This window comes from Notechis scutatus, chromosome 2, assembly GCF_049901735.1.
Source record: "Notechis scutatus isolate UNSWTSFEM ecotype Mainland chromosome 2, rNotScu1.2, whole genome shotgun sequence".
Taxonomy (NCBI): Eukaryota; Metazoa; Chordata; class Lepidosauria; order Squamata; family Elapidae; genus Notechis; species Notechis scutatus.
In genome coordinates this window covers 234,566,149-234,587,260 of record NC_142010.1, presented here as the reverse complement: position 1 = coordinate 234,587,260, position 21,112 = coordinate 234,566,149, and the positions used below count along the sequence as shown (strand labels likewise).

Genomic DNA, 21,112 nt, shown 5'->3' with positions numbered 1-21,112 from the left:
GCAGTGTTTGTGAACCCTAGGTCAAGGATAATTTAAAAGAAAAGAATGGAAAAGATTCAGGATATTTAACTTAATGAGTTTTTTTCGAATGGAAAAAAAAGGAAACAGCAGTTTATGCCATCGTATTTCTTTACAGTCAGCATTTAATCAGGAACAATGTGAATGTTTGCATTTCTCGACAGACAACCAATCGATGTGTTCGTGCCAAAATAAATATTGCTATGATTTGCCAGACGTTGGTAAGCCCTCCAGAAGGAAACAAGAAAATAAGCAGAGACAACATCCTATGCAAGATTACATATGTAGCAAATGGTAAGGCATGAACTACTTTCTTGAAATGCGTATGTAGTTGTATTAGTGTAAAAAGATTTTTTTCTGATTTACAGATAAACAACCATACAAATAATAAGGCAAAAGGCCTATGTACATGTAATAAAATTGTAGGTATCATGCATATAATTCACATACTGTACTTTTTCTAAAGATACTGGAATAATTAATTCTGTTCTGACATTGTTTACTGTTAAAACTACAATTAAAACCAAATACTCAAAAATTAAATTGTTTTTGGCTTCTTTTAAAATGATAGAGATAGAATGAAGATAATAGGACAGGAAGGTTCATCTTTTTCCATATTCAGGAGCATGTGTAAGGTGTCAGGATAAACTAAAACTAAATTTGATTTCATTTACATTTAATAAAAAATAGAAATATTAATGTGAGTTGTCTTCATTGTATATAATCATTTCCCTCTTCTAGTACATTCAAAATTGCAATTTGAAAATCATTTTGGACAGATTTGAAGCCCACAATCACAGCTTTAGGAGGTTATATCCCATTTTTTAGAGGCTGTGTATTGTTACATAAGATCAAATCTGGATCTCCTTCTGCCCACATATTAAATGGAAAACTCACTGTGAAATCTGCCCATTGGGCATGTATTCTGTGTACATTGTTTTGTGGATTCAAACTCTTAAAGTTTTGAGTATGTAGTAATAATTGTAGATGGATTGTGAGATGACTCCCACAATTTTATTTAGATAGATCTGTAAATGCTATATGGGGTTCTAATTTAATTTCCTATTCCTGTAATATTAAAGTGAGGGCTGATTTTATTGCTTTTAATAATACTTCTACATAACTAAAATTTTAGGATTTCAAAATTGTCTGTGACAAGCATTTTTTAATTGGAAGTTTAATCTGCAATCTCTGCTAAACCTAGTCAAATATCACCATGAAAATGCAATTCCGCCTTATACTCAAAGCAATTTAAACCCAACAGTTTATTTTCCTATCCCACATGCTTTTAAATACATTGCCAAAGTTTACATTTCTCAGGATCAGGACTAGGTAGCAGTTAGTTGGCAACATAATCAGCATTCATAGTCTTGAGTAAATATAGCTTCCAACTAGTATTTCAGTTTTTTTAATGATTAGTGCAATTAGGGAAAAATATATGATGATGTAACCATGGCTCACTGTCAGCGCTGGCTTTTTGTTATCGGTGGTATTGCTGATTAAATTTTCCCACATATCAGCAAATTATCATAGGAAAAAGTGATTTACCCACTTCACATGAACATGTTTATTTATTTATTTGTCTGCTCTTTTGTTTGTCTGTAAAATCTGTAACTGTGCTTCCAAGAAAGATTCTCCCAAGCATTTTTAAATTCATTTGAAGCTATTTAAAATAAATTGAAAGTGATCTATAGTTAAGATACTATATAGTTTAAATAAAACATTTAGATTAAAATTCTTTTGAAAGTACTATATTTTTAAATTATCCCCTCTCAAAGCTTAAAGTATCATAATATGCAATATCAATAATAAGTTGCTCACCACCAGAGATTTAATCAGACTTCTGGGTAAACAATTTCCTTCTGAGGTAGCACCAAAAGTTTACAATATACACAATAAATATAAGTGAATAGTTATATTACAGGCATAAAGTATGAAATAAATCATAAAGCAAGAAAGTTCTCAAAGTAAATAAAATTATAACAACTTCAAAAATCTATGCAGAATTACAACACTAATGTGACTAAAAGTTGTGTAAGGCCAATCCTAAAACTACAACATGGCTGGAATTATATAGGTAGTCCTTAAAACTGATTATTTAATGAGCAGTCAAAATTTCAAATGCCTTGGAAATTATGCTCTATGGCCCCAAAGATTTTTGGCTGTTATAAAACATTGTGTGATCCTCCCACAGGCATGTGACTATATTTCAGGTATTTTGCAACAAACTCACATTTATTTACTGAGTTCAATAAGTGACTCTGTGGTAGCAATAGTACCCAATACAGTTATCTTAAGGCTATTTAGCCTTTGTAAAAAAAATCACTGTTGGACCTTGGGCAGGGCTCCAAAGGTCCCTATACGTACTGCTTGTTCCTATTAGACTTTGCCTCATTCTGCATGTCTATCTTATTCCCATGGCCTGGCTTAGTCAAGGACAAATGGGGAGATAAGATAATGTTATTAACAACAGGTTTTATTATTTGAAAGACTGTGTAGATCAAAAGCAGCTGAGCTGAGCAAAGGGGTTACCTCTCCATCATGAAAAGAATAGCAAGAAATTATTTCATTTTAAGTAATATGTGAGGTATAATAGTTTGCTTAAGAGTAAGATTTGGATAATGCCAGGCAAGCTTGGAAACCACTCAAACAGAAATCTTTTTACTGGTGGCAGGGAAGAAACTGTCCCAGAGAAATTACTGTTTCTCTTTTGGAGACCTAACAATTAGAATTAAGGCCATTCAAAGATATACTGTATGATATATGAAGAACAACCTGATTTAATTACAAGGAGTAAGTGAGCTTTGATGAAGAAACTTCTTTACTGCTTGAACACTTTGTCAGAAGTTACATTTGTGATTTATTGTTACTCAGTCCTGAGGGAAGTTGGTTCACTCAGTCATAGGGTTAGGAGAAACAACAAGAAATGCCTGCAGAACAAGAAGATTGCGACAAAGAAGAAGCCATCCTTAATGAACAAGTAATCTTAGATGGGGGGGGGGGGAAGGAAAGGGGGGAAAGAGAATGGAAAGTTTAAGATTGGGAAAAACAACTCCAAAAAAAAAATAGAGTGAAAAATAAGTATAAAATCAGAAAGCAACAGAAGAGGGAAATGCAGAAGAGAGAATTAGAAGTAGAGAGACAAGGAGGGAGAAGATGAGAGGGAAGAAAGAAAGGAAAAGAGGTTATAAAGGACAGAAGCAAAATATAGAGAAACAGGGCCTATTTAGAGATAATGGGTGAAAACTTAATGGAAAAAGGGATTCTGCAAAGGTACATAAGATAGTCTGGTTATATTAGAAGCAGAAATAATTTTAGAAAATATGAAACAATGTATGATTAAAATGTTTCATAAAATAGCTATCATAATTCAGTGGAATGCTTGTCAATAAATAAATATAACAAAAGGTATATTTAATGATTTATAAAACGTGTAGAAAAATAAGGGAAAAATTAATTATGCAGATTATATGTGTTTTTAAGGAAGTATGATGTTTAATTGAAAAGAAGTGTTAAAGATGTTAAGATTTTAATGATTATTAATGATAGAACTGAACTGGAATGGAATGAGGGTTTATAATTACATATATTTACAATCTTTCTTTTTTTAAAAAAAAGAATATAGCATGTATTATAAGAATGTACCAAGCAGAATTCGATTGGAAGTTATGTATTATGTATTATATTGAAGGTCACAAACTTAAGGTATATATTGAAGTTTAAATAAGAGTTGAATGGATGTAATTAAAAGATATAAAGGTGTCATACTCCAATTAGTAACTACAGGAGAAAATTTGTTTAATGAGAAAAGATAATATGAAATTGAAACAGAACAGACAAAAGTATAAATATAATGATTTGAATTGAGATGAGATAATCAAAATAAAATTGAGAAAATTAAAAGAGGGGAAAAACTATATAGAAAATGTAGAATGGTATAAGATATGGAATAGAACACAAAAAGGAGCATGAAACTGAGTTTTGTGTCTGTATAAAGAAGTTCAACCCGGGACCATGCTATTTTCAAAAAAGATGTTTTCCTTGTATTTTGTATGTGTGAAAACCCAAATAAAACTTTATTTTAAAAAAATGAAATTATATTAACCACTTAAAATCTCATCTTTCTTTGTAGTCAACCCTGGAGGCTGGGCACCAGCTTCTGTACTGCGGGCAGTAGCAAAACGAGAGTATCCCAAATTCTTGAAACGATTTACATCATATGTACAAGAAAAAACAGCCGGGAAGTCTATTTTGTTCTAGTATTATCTAATAGGTATGTATAATCCCTTGGGTTTTTTGCAATATATAATTATTTCATCATTAATTATATAGTCACTTCAGATATGCTGAAATATTTGAAATGTTTCTTAAAATTAGTTTTAAAAAATATGGGTGTATGGGAGACAAGACAAATTTACAATTGGAAGAAATAAGAGGTTACAGTCATGATTATAATTTTGGGATTACATTCGTCATACCAAAATGTTCTGAAAACTTCCTCAGCACCTTCTAGGCTCCTTAATTTCACAGAATCCTCTCTCCCTTGCTCTTTATCTCTAATTAGAGATCTTGCAGGCTGCAAACCAAACAACCAGCTGTTATACAGGTAGCCCACACTTACCAATCACTTGTTCAGTGACCATTTGAAATTGCAACATTGCTGAAAAATAGGACTTACGACTGGTTCTTGAAGTTGCAGCCATTGCAGTGTCTCCGCATTCATGTGATCAGGCACTTGACAAGTGGCTTGCATTTACTTTGTAAAACCCATAATGTTTGTTTAGAATTGTGATGGCTATTAAAACTAATACAATAAATTTAGAGAAAGAGAATAGAATATGAAAACAAAATAAAAAGTTTAGGAAAGGAAAAAAAGGGGGGGAAAGGAAAAAGAAAAATATATAAAGAGTTAACTTCCAACCTTCATCACAAGAAGTATAACCAAATTTAGTGTCTCTTCACCCCATATAAGGTTGCAAACAGACCTCTTCATCCTATGTCCCATGTCTTATCTATAAGCAAATCCATTAAAATTTCAGTCATGGTATTAGCAAAAAGTCCTCAAAGGATTGCCAGAACTTAGCAGGAATTTTTTTTAAAAAACTCTTATTTTAACCTTGATCAAATCAAACAACTTTATATTCTTTCTTTTTACTTCTGTCTTAATCTTCAATGAAATATGATCATAGAATTTGAGCTCACATTTCCTTCTCATTGCACAGATTTCATGAAGGTTTTAGCAAGCCTCTTTTGTACATGCAATAAGAAAATAATTTCCAAATCATTCTCTTGTTTTATCATCAATATTTCTCTTTTAATTTTTAAAAACTTTGGCCAATTTCTTTTGGGTATCCAGTTAAGGCCTTTTCCAAATCTAGGCATTTGTAGTTCCACCGTTTCTCTGTCTTGTCACATAGAATTTGTTGATCTGTCATTCATTATCATCTTCATTTTTTCATTAACATCTTTTTGACAGTTTATTCACACAAGCAGAGATTGTTACTGACAGTGTTGATACTATAATTATTAATGTCTGCCACCATTTTTCCAACTATTTTTAATATTCCCAATATTATAACATTTGATGTCATTTTGTAAGTCCCAATATTAACATATGTGAATGATCATCACCTTATCTGGAGAGGATCTAAGGAACCAATATACTCACTGGATACTGGGACTTTACCGTGGTTTTCAGTTCTGCTTTCACAAAGCTGTCTTCAGTTTGCCATACCTCCCTGGAAATTGCACCCACCTTGCATTTACAATGGTTATAGCATCCTGCAATCAGGTTATTGTCATTTGCGACTTGCACAGCCAGCTGCCAACAAGTAAGATCAAGGACAAGAATTAGCAGGAAGTTGCAAGTCACAGTCATGTGATGTCGCATTTAATGCCACATGATGACCTGCTTAACAACTGCAGCCAGAACTGACATAAATCGGTACAGTTACATGATATTGCACTTAACAACTGCATCACTTAGTAATGGAATAGCCAGCCCCTATTGAAGTTGGCAAATGAGGATTACCTGTAAACTTATAAACATCCTTCCTGACTGAAAAACATTATACGAAGTTCAGAGAAGGAATAATTCATATTAAATAAATAGGCTACCAACAGATCAGTGTAGCTGGATACAGTCTTTCACCTTGTCAGGTGCCTGATCCAGGCCATATAAACCAAGCAGACAAGATAGCGATTCATTCCCAGCAACCATTTAAGCTTCCAATCACCAATCATTGCTCCTGAATTCAGATCTGAAACAAACTGCCACTTCTGAAACATTGCACACAGGAAGCTTCAATGGGATGTAGGTTGAAAAAGTCTGCAGAACACCTGATCAATACTTAGGGAGGACTTGATACTCCCCAAACCCAGAAAACTAACTATCAAAAAATCATCAAAATCATCTTAATTTTGCTGATTTTGTGACATCATAAATAGAATACCTGAAAATAAATTAGGTGTGATGTTCAGATAAGACAATAGGTGTAAATTGTGCTTAGCCATGAATGCACCCAATTCAACAGCTGGCTTTGTTCAACTAGAGAAACACACTTAAACCAGTCTATGGGTTTTTGTACCTTTGCTTTTCTGCTTGCCAAGGGTAGAGGCAGCAGACATTGGCCTCATTCCAGCTTTTAGTGGTCCTGGACACAAGTAAGAGGCTTCATCTATTTTCCTCTTTCTCCCTCCATTAAGTGATTGGAACAAGACTGTGTGAACATTCCATTTGGAGAAATGAACCCAAAATGAAGGCTCCAAGCTGGAACGTAGGATCTACAGTCTTATGGGCCAAGTCCTGCATTCTGTACACAACTGAAGAATACTGCAATGCCATGAACTTGAACTTTCACTGTCTTCTGCTAGTTCACTTTGCTGAGTTGATGTGTAATTATAAAAATACATGTGTTGATACATGTATATGGCTCTGTTTGCTTGCTCTAGAGGAGAATACTACAATTTTGGGTCACCAACTTGGTTCATTGCTTTAACTTTTGAATAATTTAAGATTTCGTTTACTGTGGGACTTCATAAGACACTTGCACAGTTCTTGTTTTTGTGTACGTCTAAACAGCACAAAAGACGAATACACATCTAGCATACCATATGTGCTTTATGTACACAAAAACATTATGTTATAACTTTTTTTCCCATCAGGTTTTCAGTAAATTCTGTGTCCTTTCAGAGGGAATTTGTGTATGCTTTGTATAATCATAGTTCATTGCTGCTGAGTTTCTATGAGAAATCATATTATGTAAAACTTCTCTTAAAATATGAGGGCTGTCAGGATCTTTATGACTTGCCTTTTCTATAGTCTAGCTCCTATGAAGGACTTCTGGGGTCTGATGGAGCAGGCGTGAAAAGCTTTATTATTATTTTTTTCAGATATCTTATATTTCTATTTTTAATTTTAGTTCCGTAATATGTGCTATAGAAATTTAATTCCAGAACATGATCCCAAAAAGATATTATCTTTTGGTAGTATCTAAAGTTATTACTAGATGCTATATAAGAAGACCTGACTGCCAGAAAACAGCTACTGCTGTATCTTGCTCAAATTGTGTGAATATGGGCTGCTTTCTAGCAATTGGAACTTTAACACTGTGTAATATTTATTGAGTTAAATTGGATTGCTGAAGATAACATTCCCAGTCTTGGAAAAAAAAAGATGTTGTTTAGTCCTACACTTTGTTTCCCGTTGAGTAAAGCTATGCTATGAGATTCATCTATAAAAATACTTGCCATACACATAACTTTTGCCCTATGTCAGATATGAAAACAACTAAAATCTAAAGAGAGTTCCCCTTAGTTGCTATGAGAAGTTAACTATCAAGGATCCGACTGTCTTTAATAGCATGAAATACAATATACAAAGGGTGAACTGTGTGAAAAGACTGGTGGTCCTTTTGAGGAAATGCCTTGAGTTGTACTTTTAAATTGAGATTAGCCAGATAATCTTTTTAGCTGTCAGCTTGTGTGTGTATATATATATATAAAGAGAGAGACAAGATTGGATATATTTTTGAAAACAAAGCAGAAAGTCTTTATTTCATATAGAGAAGCTGATGCCTGAAAACAAATATAATACTTTTTAATGAAGATTCAGCTGATGAAAATCATAAAAGGTTGGAAGCAAATTAATTTGGGGATAAGCTGATGTGTCTTTGGTACACTAAAACAGGCACACTCTTAAGGTTTTGTGTACATGTATACAGAATTCATGCTTTTTAGCATCCTTTATTTGCCTTTCTCTAAATAATGTGCATGGAAAATGCCTTACTACAGAATAATTCTGATCATGATTTAAAATGTAGAAAAGTGCCTATAGGGTAATGCTGACAAGGCAAAAAGTAAAGATTATGAATTTGATCTGTTTACTATCTCACCAGTAAAGCATTTTGTATACCATTTCTTATACCTCAGATAAGTTTAATATTTTTGCAATCAACTGGAAAAAATTATTTGTTCACGATAGCCACTGATGGGAACTTCAATATCAAAATAATACAGACCCTGAAAATGAAACCAACAGTTTGCCATTCCTGATTATGATCATGGGACATATGCAGATAACTATTATTTAATTGGATAGCTTTATTTTAGAAAGAGATGGAAAGTTTACAAAGTAGTTTATAAATCTTAATGTCATTAGTTGCATTTGCACTAAATGTGATGTATTTTGCGAATCTGTAAATAAGAATTACACTAAAAGATACTATTTGTAAACTAAGCTTTTCTTTTAGACAAGTGGTGTCTCCTCATTACAGCTAGCCCGGCCCAATCTGTCTTGAAATTTCTTAGGATGTATAATCAAATAACTGTGGTCAGTGCTTGCCTAGCAGTTCTTAATATTTTTTGCTGGAACATATTTTTATTTTTAGTTTCCAATTGATTATTGGCTCTTTTCATCTAGCGCATCCATCCACCCGAGACTTCACAAATGGCATCTTTTGCTATAATAACCAATGAGCAAATAATAGTCCTTACCATTTTTTTATGAACGAAACTCTATAGTTAAATTCCGTGGATGTAGGTGGCTTTACTGTATCTCTCTAGCTTATTGTTCCAAAGACTGAATGGCCACCAGAACCAACATTAATATTAGAATCCTATCAAATGGTGGACTTTCCTTTTTAGCTGGGAAGGAACAATATACTGACACCTATCTGTTTTTTTTAAATCTTTATCATTATTATATTTTGCAATTGGACTAAATGTAAAAAATCCTTGAAGGAGTTAGAGATGGAATGCTTGGTCATCTTGAAAGAAATTTCTCTTATCTTGTTTGAGTTGAGCTGACTTGTAAGAAGTTATTCTGGTTCTCATTAATCAAATGGTTAAGTCAATTTTTCACAAAATCTTTTTGTCAACTATTCATTATATAAATGAAGCTGTATTTGAGTTACCATGTTCAATGACATGCTCAAATTATGAATCGGTTTCTAGAATGTCCCGAGCGTGTAAAATGTGACTGCTCTTCTATGATAGCTTTATGATCCTGTTAACATTAAAAATAAATGATTAAATGGAGTTGCCTCTTCCATATTACAATCACAGATTTGAAAACCAGTATTTAAAAGTGAAAAGTATTAAAATATATTACAAACTCATTTCTATTTTGTATTTATTTTTAATACTCAAGACTAGCTTTACATTATTTTGTTCTAAGAAAGAAACTACTAATACAATGTAGTTGCAAAAATGCTATTACTTGTATGTGTGTCTGTCAGAAGTCACCAAAAATTTTGGTGGCTGGGCTCTGCACCTAATGAGTGAAAGGCATTAGTAACGACTGAGACCATGAGTGAAGTTGGGTGGGTTTAAGATTTGTTTCTAGAGTGTTTTATTCCACCCCCCACCTAATACTTTATCATAGGAGGCTTTGTAAGCCATAAAAAATATTAAGGGCCACATGTGTCGTCCTTCTCTACAGAAACAAATATGATTCAAGAGTTTATATATAGTAGAATAACAAAAATTTATATGATTTGACTAGTATTTTGGCTTGACTATTTGAATTCACATGTTATCTAATTAGCACCAACAATGGTCTTTTTTTTCATACAAATACACAAAGACTGAATGAATCACAATATATCAATGGTGAGAAGGATGTGAGTGAGAAATTGAGTCCAGGGTTATTCCAGCATCTCATACAGGTTAGATAATAGAATGGAAATATAGAGACATATTGTAAAGACAAAGGCAAGAGCCATTATTTCATGAACATGCGGGAAGCATCATTCCCCTTTCTGAACTTCATGATGCTATCATACTCAGGTCAGGCACATGCAGAGAGTTACATTTCAGGTTATTCTATAGATGAATGTTCTGATATTAAGGTAAAGATTCCTTGGATTCCAACTTGACTCCCGCATTAATACATTTGTGTGGTTTTGTCAACAAGCGTACAGAAATGATTGGTGTTGCCTTCTTCTGAAATGTTCTTTTCATTTCTTCTTGATTTTTTCAGTGTACAATGTTAACAGCTTAAGTTGTTGGGTTGTGAACAATAAGGCTGTGCTTATTTTTATTTATTATTTTTATTATTTTATTTTTATTATTTATTATTATCAATGTGATGTAGAGCAGGGGTCGCCAACCTTTTGGACCTCAGGGACCACCAAATTCATAATTTTAAATCCCGGGGACCACTAATACGAATTTTGACTGATGGTAGCTTGCTGATGTTGGTGGGACAGAGAGAGAGAGATCTGATCTAACCTCTTTCCCTCTCTCTCTTATAAAATTTGCTTGCAAGCAAACTCACAAAATTAACTCACAACACACCATGTGTGTAAATATTGATTTTTTTATAAAAAAAGGCCACTTTTACCCAAAATCAGGCAAAACAGGCAGGCAGATTGAGTTGCTCACAGAAACACAGATTCATTAAGAGATCTATCTGCCATCGGCTACCTGAGTCTGCACTGAATAATAGATGCTTCAGTCCTAAGGAAGGTTTGGCTCTGCTTAAAAGCACAGCTGAAGATCTAAAGATTAGCTAGAAAGCAAAGACATCCAATGGTTTCCTGCTTTCTAGATAAATCTCCCAGCACAGTAGAACAGCTGATGGTTGGGGGGGAAGGAAAAATAGCAACTTAGCAGGCAAGTTTGCCAGGTAAGAAGTGAGTGGGCGGGGAGGGTTCCTGCGGGCCATGTGTGCGGCGCAGCCATGTGTTCCTGTGCAGCCTGGATTAATTGCTTTGGGGGGTGTTCTGGGGGTGACATTTCTTTGCAGACCACCAAAATTTTCTCATGGACCACCAGTGGGCTGCGGCCCACCGGTTGGCGACCCCTGATGTAGAATACACGGGGTGCTTATATGTAGCAAGTGTCAGCAACTCCTTAATAAAGTCTTTTCCGATAATTTAATGCCTGTCCTTGGCAGCCCCAGCACAGAACTAGGAAAAGTTGTGGTTGATTTCAGGTTACAAATAGATGCCACAAATGTGCTTGCATGCAGTTCAAAGTCCTCTTATTGCACAGCCCTAATGAATAGCCATTCAGACACACTTTTATTTTAAGCATTTGAAAGTCTATTGAGTTTTCCACTTTGTGTCACATCATAGTAACAGAAGAATGCCTGCAAAGTACACAGGTCATGTTCCTATATGCATGTACCTGCAAGTAATTTCTGTTCAACTCAGGGGACTTCTATCCAATTCTATGGTACTAAATTAATGTGAGATGCTTTTACATTTGTTCTCCTTAACAGTAGAGCAACAGTTAAGTTTCAGGACTGCTTTGAGAATAATCTGTCTTATTACCCCTATTGAAGCTCACAGCCAGAGAGAATAAGCAGCAGAACTGCATTGTATCCTGTTTCAAACCCAGAGACAGTCCCATAAAGCAGAGGAGTATCTGTCTGAGCTGGTGTGATGCAATGAAGAGCAGCTGATTGGTTCTTCAGCTTCTGGTGTGACTCTTCCATGGTTACTGCCGAGCAGCGCTTGAGCTATGATGATGAAAACCTCCTTATGGTTTTAAAAAAAACTACAGACAGTGGTTCAGTGTAAGGTTAAATGGTGCAGAGAGAGTGCCATTGGATGTTTTGTTGCAAGAGATCTGCAGCAAACACAACCCTGCCGACAACTTTTTACATGTGAATTTTTCTCTATCTCTCTTTCTCTCTTTCTCATTGTACACAGGTGTACAATTTAGGAAGATGAGTATAGATAATCTGCATGAATATATTCATGATGTTTTGTCAGAAAGTGCACAGAAATATTTGGTGTTGCCCAGAGGTGGTATTCAGCAGGTTCTGACCAGTTCTGGAGAACCAGTAGTGGAAATTTTGAGTAGTTTGGAGAACTGGCAAATACCACCTCTGACTGGCCCCACCCCCATCTATTATCTGCCTCCCGAGTTCCAGCTGATCGGCTGGGTCTTCTTTTGTTGCCCTGCACAGGAGAACAGAACTGGAAAGCAGGTTAATGGGATGGGGAGGGAATGGGATTTTGCAGTATTCTTCCCCTGCCACGCCCACAATTCCATGCCCACAAAGCCATGCCGCATCCACCAAGCCACCCCCACAAAACCAGTAGTAAAATTTTTTGAATCCCATCACTGGTATTGCCTTTTTCTGGAAGGTTCTTTCCATTTCTTCTCTCATCTACTTTTCAGTGTACAATAGTTACTTTGCATGTTTAGGGTCTGTGATTTGCATGTTTAGGGTGCTTTGCTTGTCTCATGAAGTCCCACTATTGCCCTCCACAGTGGCTCTATTACTTAGCTTTGAGCATTTCTCCCATGGGGTTTATGGGTAGGTTCTGCAGCCAAATAACCTCAGGCCTATGTGAGATTTTGCCTTATGCCCTAATTGACATGGCAGGTTTTCTATGGGTTCCTCTACAAGTAGTCTTCGACGTACAACTATTCATTTAGTGACCGTTCAAAAGTTACAAGGGCACTGAAAAAGTGACTTATGACCATTTCTCACACTTATGAATCGTTGCAGCATTCCTATAGTCATGTGATCAAAATTCAGGTGTTTGGCAACTGATTCATACTTACAACCATTGCTGTGTCCCAAGGTCATATCATCCCCTTTTGCAACCTTTTGACAAGCAAAGTCAATGGGGAAGCCAGATTCACCTCAACAACCAAGTTACTAACCTATGAATTGCAGTGATTCGCTTAACAACTGTGGCAAGAAAGTTAAAATGGGGCAAAACTCAACAAATGTCTCACTTAACAACAGAAATTTGGGACTCCGTTGTGGTTGTAAGTTGAGGACTTACCTGTAGAGAGCTATTGATACTGCTTTTCCCCAGTCTGTGCTGAGGCAGATGATGAAAAGAAGCATGCATGTGTCAGCATGCTTCTTATCATCTTTGCCAGGTGTTGGGTCTCTCTTTCTACCACGTCATTGCGCTCTCAACTATAGGCTACTGTAGCTCTGTGCTTGAATTCTCCAGGTAAGCCCAGGTCTTCTACTTACTGTCCATTCTCAGTTCAGAGGGACACTGACTTACATTGGAATTCAGTGCTTTTTTTCTCTGTGCATGGATGTCGTTAACTGATTTTTTTTAGTCTGCATTCTATTCACACTCATCTGAAATAAAGCTATATTTGAAAAAAATACCGTATGAGAGGATAACACAAGCTAAATCGATGTTAACTATGCTCTTTCCTGTAAAGAGAACGGTTCACCTCCTTTTTACGGTATTTCTCAGCAGAATCAGAAATAAATTTCAGGTAAATTACTGCTGAGGGGATAATTCCTGACAAGTTTCAGATAATTATGTTCAAGGGTTTCATATTGCTATTCAAAAACCATGCCAAATATTGATGTGTGGTTAACCAAAAAAAAGAAAAACTAAAATAAAACAAAACAGATAAGAGGCTGAGGTGAAATATTGATTTCCTATGTTTCATAGGAAAGGTTTTTTTTAAGTCCCTGTTTTGTAAGTTGCTCCAATCATATTGATTCTGGTCTGGTACAATAAAGCAAGGAAGTAGATTTAAAAAAAAAAATGGAATGAAAATAACTACACCTAATCATTCAAGGCCAAGGCCCACTTAAACATGACATAATTCAAAACTTTGATTTGCCCTGAGCAAAAAGAGTATTTCAAACTGTGCTGGGATAAAAACATTTTTACTACCGGTTCTGTGGGTGTGGCTTGGTGGGCGTAGTGTGGCTTGGTGGGCATGGCTTGGTGGACATGTAAAATCCCCATTCCCTCCCCACCCCAACTAATCTGCTTTCCAGCTCTGTTCTCCTGTGCAAGGCAACAAAAGAAGACCCAGCCAATCAGCTGGGACTCGGGAGGCAGAGAATAGATGGGGGCAGGGCCAGTCAGAGGTGTTGCCGGTTCTCCGGACTACTCTAAATTTCCGCTACTGGTTCTCCAGAACTGGTCAGAACCTGCTGAATACCACCTCTGATTCAAAGCAGGAGGGAGCAAGCCCAAACATGGAACACCTCTTTCAGTGGGAGTATAACTCTGTTTATGAATCAATGTTTGGCCCATAAATTGAATTATATTTATAAACACTCCAATGTTTACAGATTAAAAGTAGCTCCATCTTGGTAAGATTTAATATGACTTGTTTTCTCCAGCCAATTCCTAACTGCTTCCTAACTGGAATGAGTTGAGAGATTCTATAGCATCTTTGCTTCAACTTAGGATAAAAGTATAAAACTGGGTATTGTAGCAAGTCCAGGGTAGCCTTTAGGAACTGTGTGAGACATAGGCACCCAACAATTTGGCTACCTTGGTCTAGGAGTGGGCATCTGGCATAGACAAAAGTACATGCCAGTTGCCCCACTCCATATGTAAGACTCCTTTCTCCTGCAACCTGCTAAGTCAAGTAAACCCCCTCTGATCATCATGAATTGGAACCCCCCCACATCACCTCCAGGTAGCAAACAAAACCACACACCTGCCTGTCCTTATGCATTTCTGTCGTTCATCCACCTCACTACTATCAGCCACTATGTGCAGGGCATAAGTGTAAGTTTAGAAACCAGGAGATTGTAGTCTTGCTTTAGGCATAAAACCTGCTGGGTGATCTTAAACCAGCCATTCTCTCTCAGCCGTAGTAAGCATGGAACGGTAATACAGTTCTGAAAAATTGGCAAGAAAACTGCAGGAAATAGTCCAGGGAGTCAGCAGAGTCAAAAACTGACTTGAGGGTACCAGAAAAAGAAAAGAAAAAAAAGCTACCTATACATATAACTCAGCTGTTGTCTTAAAAAATAGTTTGAGACCCCTGATGTAGCATGCATTCTGCTCTTGGCTCTTTGGCATTTCTGCAAGAGCTGTGGGGTTCAGGTAGGAACAGAAGAGTAAAGCAGCTGCATTATTATCTCCAAGAATTCTACAATTCTCAATATATTCACATATTCAGCATTTCTCGGGATTTTTGCAGACTTATGCCATGCACTTTACATAACAGTTTACTGTTTAAATTAGTCTCTTCTGCAGTCTCTAATGCTAATCCCATATTCTGATAGTTTTCTCACATATAAATCAGCTGTCCATGTTCTAGTAAAGTAAAGCTAGTTACAGTTCTGACTTCTCTGTTTTGTCCCAGGCTGATCAGGGTATAGACTTCCTCCAGCTCATCTTTATAAAAGCAGCATTTTCGTTTCAGACATCCATAGCGGGTAATTTGTACTGTTTAGCTCTGCTTTTTCCAGCTGATAGCTTTGCCAGGGACTGTGTGTCTGACTCCAATATTTTTAAATTCCATCCTCTGCAAATAGCAATTCTACTAGGTCAGTTTACAGCAGGGGTGTCCAACCTTGGCAACTTTAAGCCTGGCGGACTTCAACTCCCAGAATTCCCCAGCCAGCAAAGCTGGCTGGGGAATTCTGGGAGTTGAAGTCCGCCAGGCTTAAAGTTGCCAAGATTGGACACCCCTGGTTTACAGCAACTGCACTTATTTAAATTTCCAGATAGAACCACAAAGCCTTCAGTCTTGACACACAACCTGATATCTCAGCCTCACAACTCATTAGTCAGGGAGTCTATTCTACACCGGGTGAATGCTGATCAGAATTAGTCTCCTTCAGAAACATCTCAATGTTTAAAGGAAAATTCCTTTATTTTATTTTTATTTTATTTGGTTTGTCAATTGCTTACAAGATAATAGGTATAAGTAAAAACATAATTATGAATACATGGATACATATAAGAAAAATAAAAGAAACAATAGGACAGGGACGGTAGGCACGCTGGTGCGCTTATGCACGCCCCCTAGAGACCTCTTAGGAAAGGGGTGAGGTCAATAGTAGAAAGTCTAAGGTTAAAGTTTTTGGGATTTTGGGAAGAAACCACAGAATCAGGTAGAGTATTCCAGACATTGACCACTCTGTTGCTGAAGTCGTATTTCCTGCAATCAAGTTTGGTGCGATTAACCTTGAGTTTGTATCTATTGTTTGCTCTTGTATTGTTATAGTTGAAGCTGAAGTATTCATTGACAGGTAGGACATTGCAATGTATGATTTTATATACTATACTTAGATCAGACCGAAGGCGGCATAGTTCTAGGTTTTCTAGGTCTAGAATTTCAAGTCTGGTGGCATAAGGTATTCTGCAATGAGTAGAGGAGTGGAGAATTCTTCTTGTGAAATATTTCTGGATTTTCTCAACTGTGTTAATATCAGATACATAATGCGGGTTCCAGGGTGATGAGCTGTATTCAGGTATTGGTCTAGCAAATGTTTTGTATGCTCTAGTTAGTAGTGTAATATTACCAGAGAAAAAGCTATGTAAGATTAGGTAGGTTAACAACTCTTAGTACCTTTTTGGCTATGTAGTTACAGTGGGCTCTAGCACTTAGATCATTAGAGATGAGTACTCTAAGGTCCTTGACAGAGTTTGGATCATCAACAAGGTCTTGACTATTCAGCCTGTATTTTATTTTCTGATTTATTTATTTTTTGCCAATATGTAAGACAGAGCATTTATTTGTTGAGATTTTAAATTGCCATTTGTTTCAGCATTCTGATACATAGTCGAGGTCTTTTTGAACGGTAGCAGTATTGTCTGTGGTGTTGAATAGCTTTACATCGTCAGCGAAGAAGACGCAGTTGCTCTTAATATGATCACAGAGTCCATTTATGTAGAGTATGAAGAGTGTTGGTCCTAGAACACTGCCTTGGGGGAACACCACTGTTGACAGGTACAGAATTTGATCGGACGCTCCCAATTTTGACCATTTGTTGTCTATTTGACAGGAATGCTTCTATCCAGTTATGCAGGTGTCCAGAGATACCATAAGATTTTAGTTTTAGGAGTAGTTTGTCGTGTACCACTGAATCAAAGGCTTTACAGAAGTCTATGTAGATTGCATCTATTGCTTTGCCCTGATCGAGTTGTGTAGTCCATATGTTTTTGCAGTGTAAGAGTTGCAGATTGCAGGATAGTTTTTTTCTGAAACCAAATTGTTTATTAGAGAGTAGATTGTCTCTAAGTGGAGGATAATGGATTGGTTAATAATTGATTGCATGACTTTACAGGTGACGCAGCATAAAGAGATTGGTCTGTAATTTTCAACTAGGCTGGGGTCTCCCTTTTTGAAGATGGGGATGACCGTGGCTTGTGACCATAGTTTTGGCAAGGAGCTAATGTCAGCTTTGAAATTCAGCTGCCACATTTTTTTTTAGAGAGTTAGAGGAGTTGAAAAGTTCAAAGTTATTCTGTATGTCGTATTAAGAATTTCCAGTTGCAGTTAATTGGTTCTCGTGATTTATGAAGTGTACAAGTGGGAGGAGAAGGGAGGAGAGAAAGTGGATTCTGTGTAACACGCAAAAAACCTTTCACTTAGGAAATTGCTTTTGACATGCCAGATCTGTTTCTAATAAATAATTTGGAGAGATAACATCTCGGAGTGATTGATATCATGGATACTTTCTGGATGCCTTACAGCTGGTCCTGAAAGATTTTTCAGATTATGCTTAGAGGTTCAGCATCATTGAACAGGTGACACAGACAGAAGCTGTTTCAACTTGCCTCCTTGAAGCAGGATAGGGGAAAGCTGAAAGGAAGGCCTTCCATTCTACATTGCATTGTATGTCAGAAAGCAAAATCAGATTTTTTTTTCCATTTCATCTTTTCTCATGGACACTAGGAATTAACAATCCCTTTTAATCCCTGGGCAATCTTTCTTGGTCTAGAGTTGCTGTTCCCACATTTCTTATTTTAAAAAATGTGATGGAAAATTAAGCAGGTATGAGGCAGACACGGTGGCTCAATGGTTAAGACTCTGAGCTTGTTGATCAGAAAGGTTGGCAGTTCGGAGGTTCAAATCTCTAGCACCACATAACGGAGTGAGCTCCTGTTACTTGTCCCAGCTTCTGTCAGCCTAGCAGTTCGAAAGCATGTAAAAATGCAAGTAGAAAAATAGGGACCACTTTGGTGGGAAGGTAACAGTGTTCCGTGTGCCTTCGGCATTTAGTCATGCCAGCCACATGACCACAGAGACATCTTCGGACAGCGTCTTCGGCTTCGAAACGGAGATGAGCCCTAGAGTCAGAAACGACTAGCATGTATGTGTGAGGGGAACTTTTACTTTTACTTTAAAAATTCTATTTTTTATATGTATGTAGGTATGTATACACAGAGAGACACAGGGAGATAAATAGACAGATAGATATTCCATATTGTGTAAAGTGCCAAGAGTTGTGAGACTATGGGAAAATATACATTAATAAATAATATAGAAAAGATGCTTAGTAAGCATAAGGAGGTGATTCACCCACTTATTCTCCAGGATTCTGCCCATAATAAATCAGTTCTTCAGAGTGATTTAAAAGGAGCAACTTGGAAGACAGACATCCATTGCATATATGGTAGTTATGTGGAATTGGATGCCATTCAATACAATTTCTTCTAATTATATATAACTCTGATTTTTAATAATCCATGCAATCATCTATTACTAATTGCCATCAGGATATGCTTATGATAATATCAAAATGAATAATAGTGTTATTTCATTTCATTTTTCATATGTATGTAGAAAAAAGTGTGGATTCAGCTATAGTCATCCAGTAGTTGGGTTGCTATAAAACCTGCTTCCCAAATGATAAATGACTTTCTACTCTTAACATTAAGTTGCATAATTAATCTACTTTGTTGCTTACATTTCTCTACTCTTTCAGTCAAAGTCAGGGCTGTTCAACTTAGACCTTGAAAAGTTAATAAAAAATCCTCTTATTTGAGAGAGCAGAAGCTATAAACAAAACATACCTCTTTCGGGAAGGTATGAATATTAGCATTCACCTTTACAAGGACTATGACATTTCTTGCTTGGAAGGGAGCAGAGGGCCCCCCAGGGCTGTGTGCTCTCTTCACTTCTCTTCTCTCTCTATACCAACAACTGCATCTCAAAGGATCCATCTGTTCAAATACTGATGTTTGAAGATGATACAACAGTGTTTGGTCTCATTCGAGACAACAGCCAAGCCTACAGGTGGAAAGTTGAACAATTAGCCTTGTGGTAGGGTTGGAACAATCTTTAATTGAATACACTCAAAACAGTAGAAAAAACAGTAGATTTTAGGAGAAGCCTTCCTATTCTACCACACTACTACATGACTTATCAACAGTAGAGACTTTCAAGTTTATAGGTTGTCTACCTCAAGACTTAAAATGGGCATCTAACATCAAAAATGTGATCAAAAAATCACAACAAAGAATGTTCTTCCTGCGCCAACTCAGACTGCACAAAGAGCTGCTGATAAAGTTCTAAAAAGGAATTATTGAGTCTGTCAGTTGCACCTCTATAACTGTCTGGTTTGGGCACTGCAACCAAACAGACACAGATTTCAATGAATAGTTAGAACTGCAGAAAAAAACATTTGCTACCAACCTTCCATTGAAGACTTGTACACTGCACAAGCCAGAAAAAGGGCTGTAAAAATATCTACAGACTCCTAACATCCTGGACACAAACTGTTTCAACTTCTTCCCTCAGGACAATGCTATAGGGCATTGCATGCCAAAACAACCAGACAGAAGGACGGTTCCCCCAACCCCCGCCATGCCTTCAGTCTGCTTAACAACTCACATGATCAAAATTCAATGTTGCTAACTTTAACAACTGCAGTGATTCACTTAACACAGGGCAAGAAAAGGCATAAAATGGCTTAACAAATGTTTCAGTAGCAAACATAAATTGTGGGCTCAATTGCGGTCATAACTCAAGGATTTACCTGGACAACATTTGGTTTCTTAACTGACCCTGAATGTTGCCTAAAATGGGAGCTTGCGTTCATGTTCTCAGGCATGAAATCAGAATTCAGCCTGGAGTACAAAGAATGTCCTTGCCTAACACAAAAGCCCATAAATTTTTGCAAGTGAATTGCAATACTTAGAAGTCCTGGAAGGGTTTTTCGTGTGTGTGTGAGTGCGTATGTGTGTGTGTTTGAGAGATTACCTCTAAAGTTAAATTGAGTGCTGTGGGAATTAATAGTTATCCCAGTATTTTAAAAAATATGAAGAATGGCTGCAGGAATGTCTAGTCTAATGAAAAGGACTAGGGGAGACATGATAGCAGTGTTCCAATATCTCAGGGGCTGCCACAAAGAAAAGGGAGTCAAGCTATTCTCCAAAGCACCTGAGGGCAGGACAACAAGAAGCAATGGATGGAAACTAATCAAGGAGAGAAGCAACCTAGAACTAAGGACAGTTTCCTGACAGAACAATTAATCAGTGGAACAATTTGCCTCCGGAAGTTGTGAATGCTCCAACACTGGAAGTTTTTAAAAAGATGTTGGATAACCATTTGTCTGAAGTGGTGTAGGGTTTCCTGCCTAGGCAGGGGGTTGGACTAGAAGACCTCCAGGGTCCCTTCCAACTCTGTTATTCTATTCCATTCTAACTAATTTCCCACAACATGGTCAATCTACCTAGTAGGGCTGTATTACTATTATCCTTTTCATCTTTCCTATTACCTATTTCCTTATCTTCATATGGCTATAACTTTGTTGCTTGCATTTTATCATTTATATTGTTTATTTAGTATCCTATGATTGATACTTACGATTATGATGAATGTATTTTATGATTAATGATCATGATTTATCACTTGTTGTATGTACACTGAGAGCTTATGCACCAGAGACAAA

The 21,112-nt window shown here is 36.6% G+C and overlaps 1 protein-coding gene across 2 annotated transcripts in view; it reads left to right on the top strand.

The window, feature by feature from the left end:
- Nucleotides 1-9,635, top strand: part of CERT1 (ceramide transporter 1) — a 73,567-nt gene extending 63,932 nt beyond the window's left edge. For both annotated transcript variants that reach the window (XM_087958273.1, XM_087958272.1), the window contains 3 exons: nucleotides 183-312; nucleotides 4,151-4,291; nucleotides 6,724-9,635. In XM_087958273.1, the coding sequence (XP_087814399.1) occupies nucleotides 183-312; nucleotides 4,151-4,278 (258 nt within the window). In that variant the 3' untranslated portion in view covers nucleotides 4,279-4,291; nucleotides 6,724-9,635. The remainder of the gene's footprint in view (nucleotides 1-182; nucleotides 313-4,150; nucleotides 4,292-6,723) is intronic.
- The last annotated feature ends 11,477 nt before the right edge of the window (nucleotides 9,636-21,112 follow it).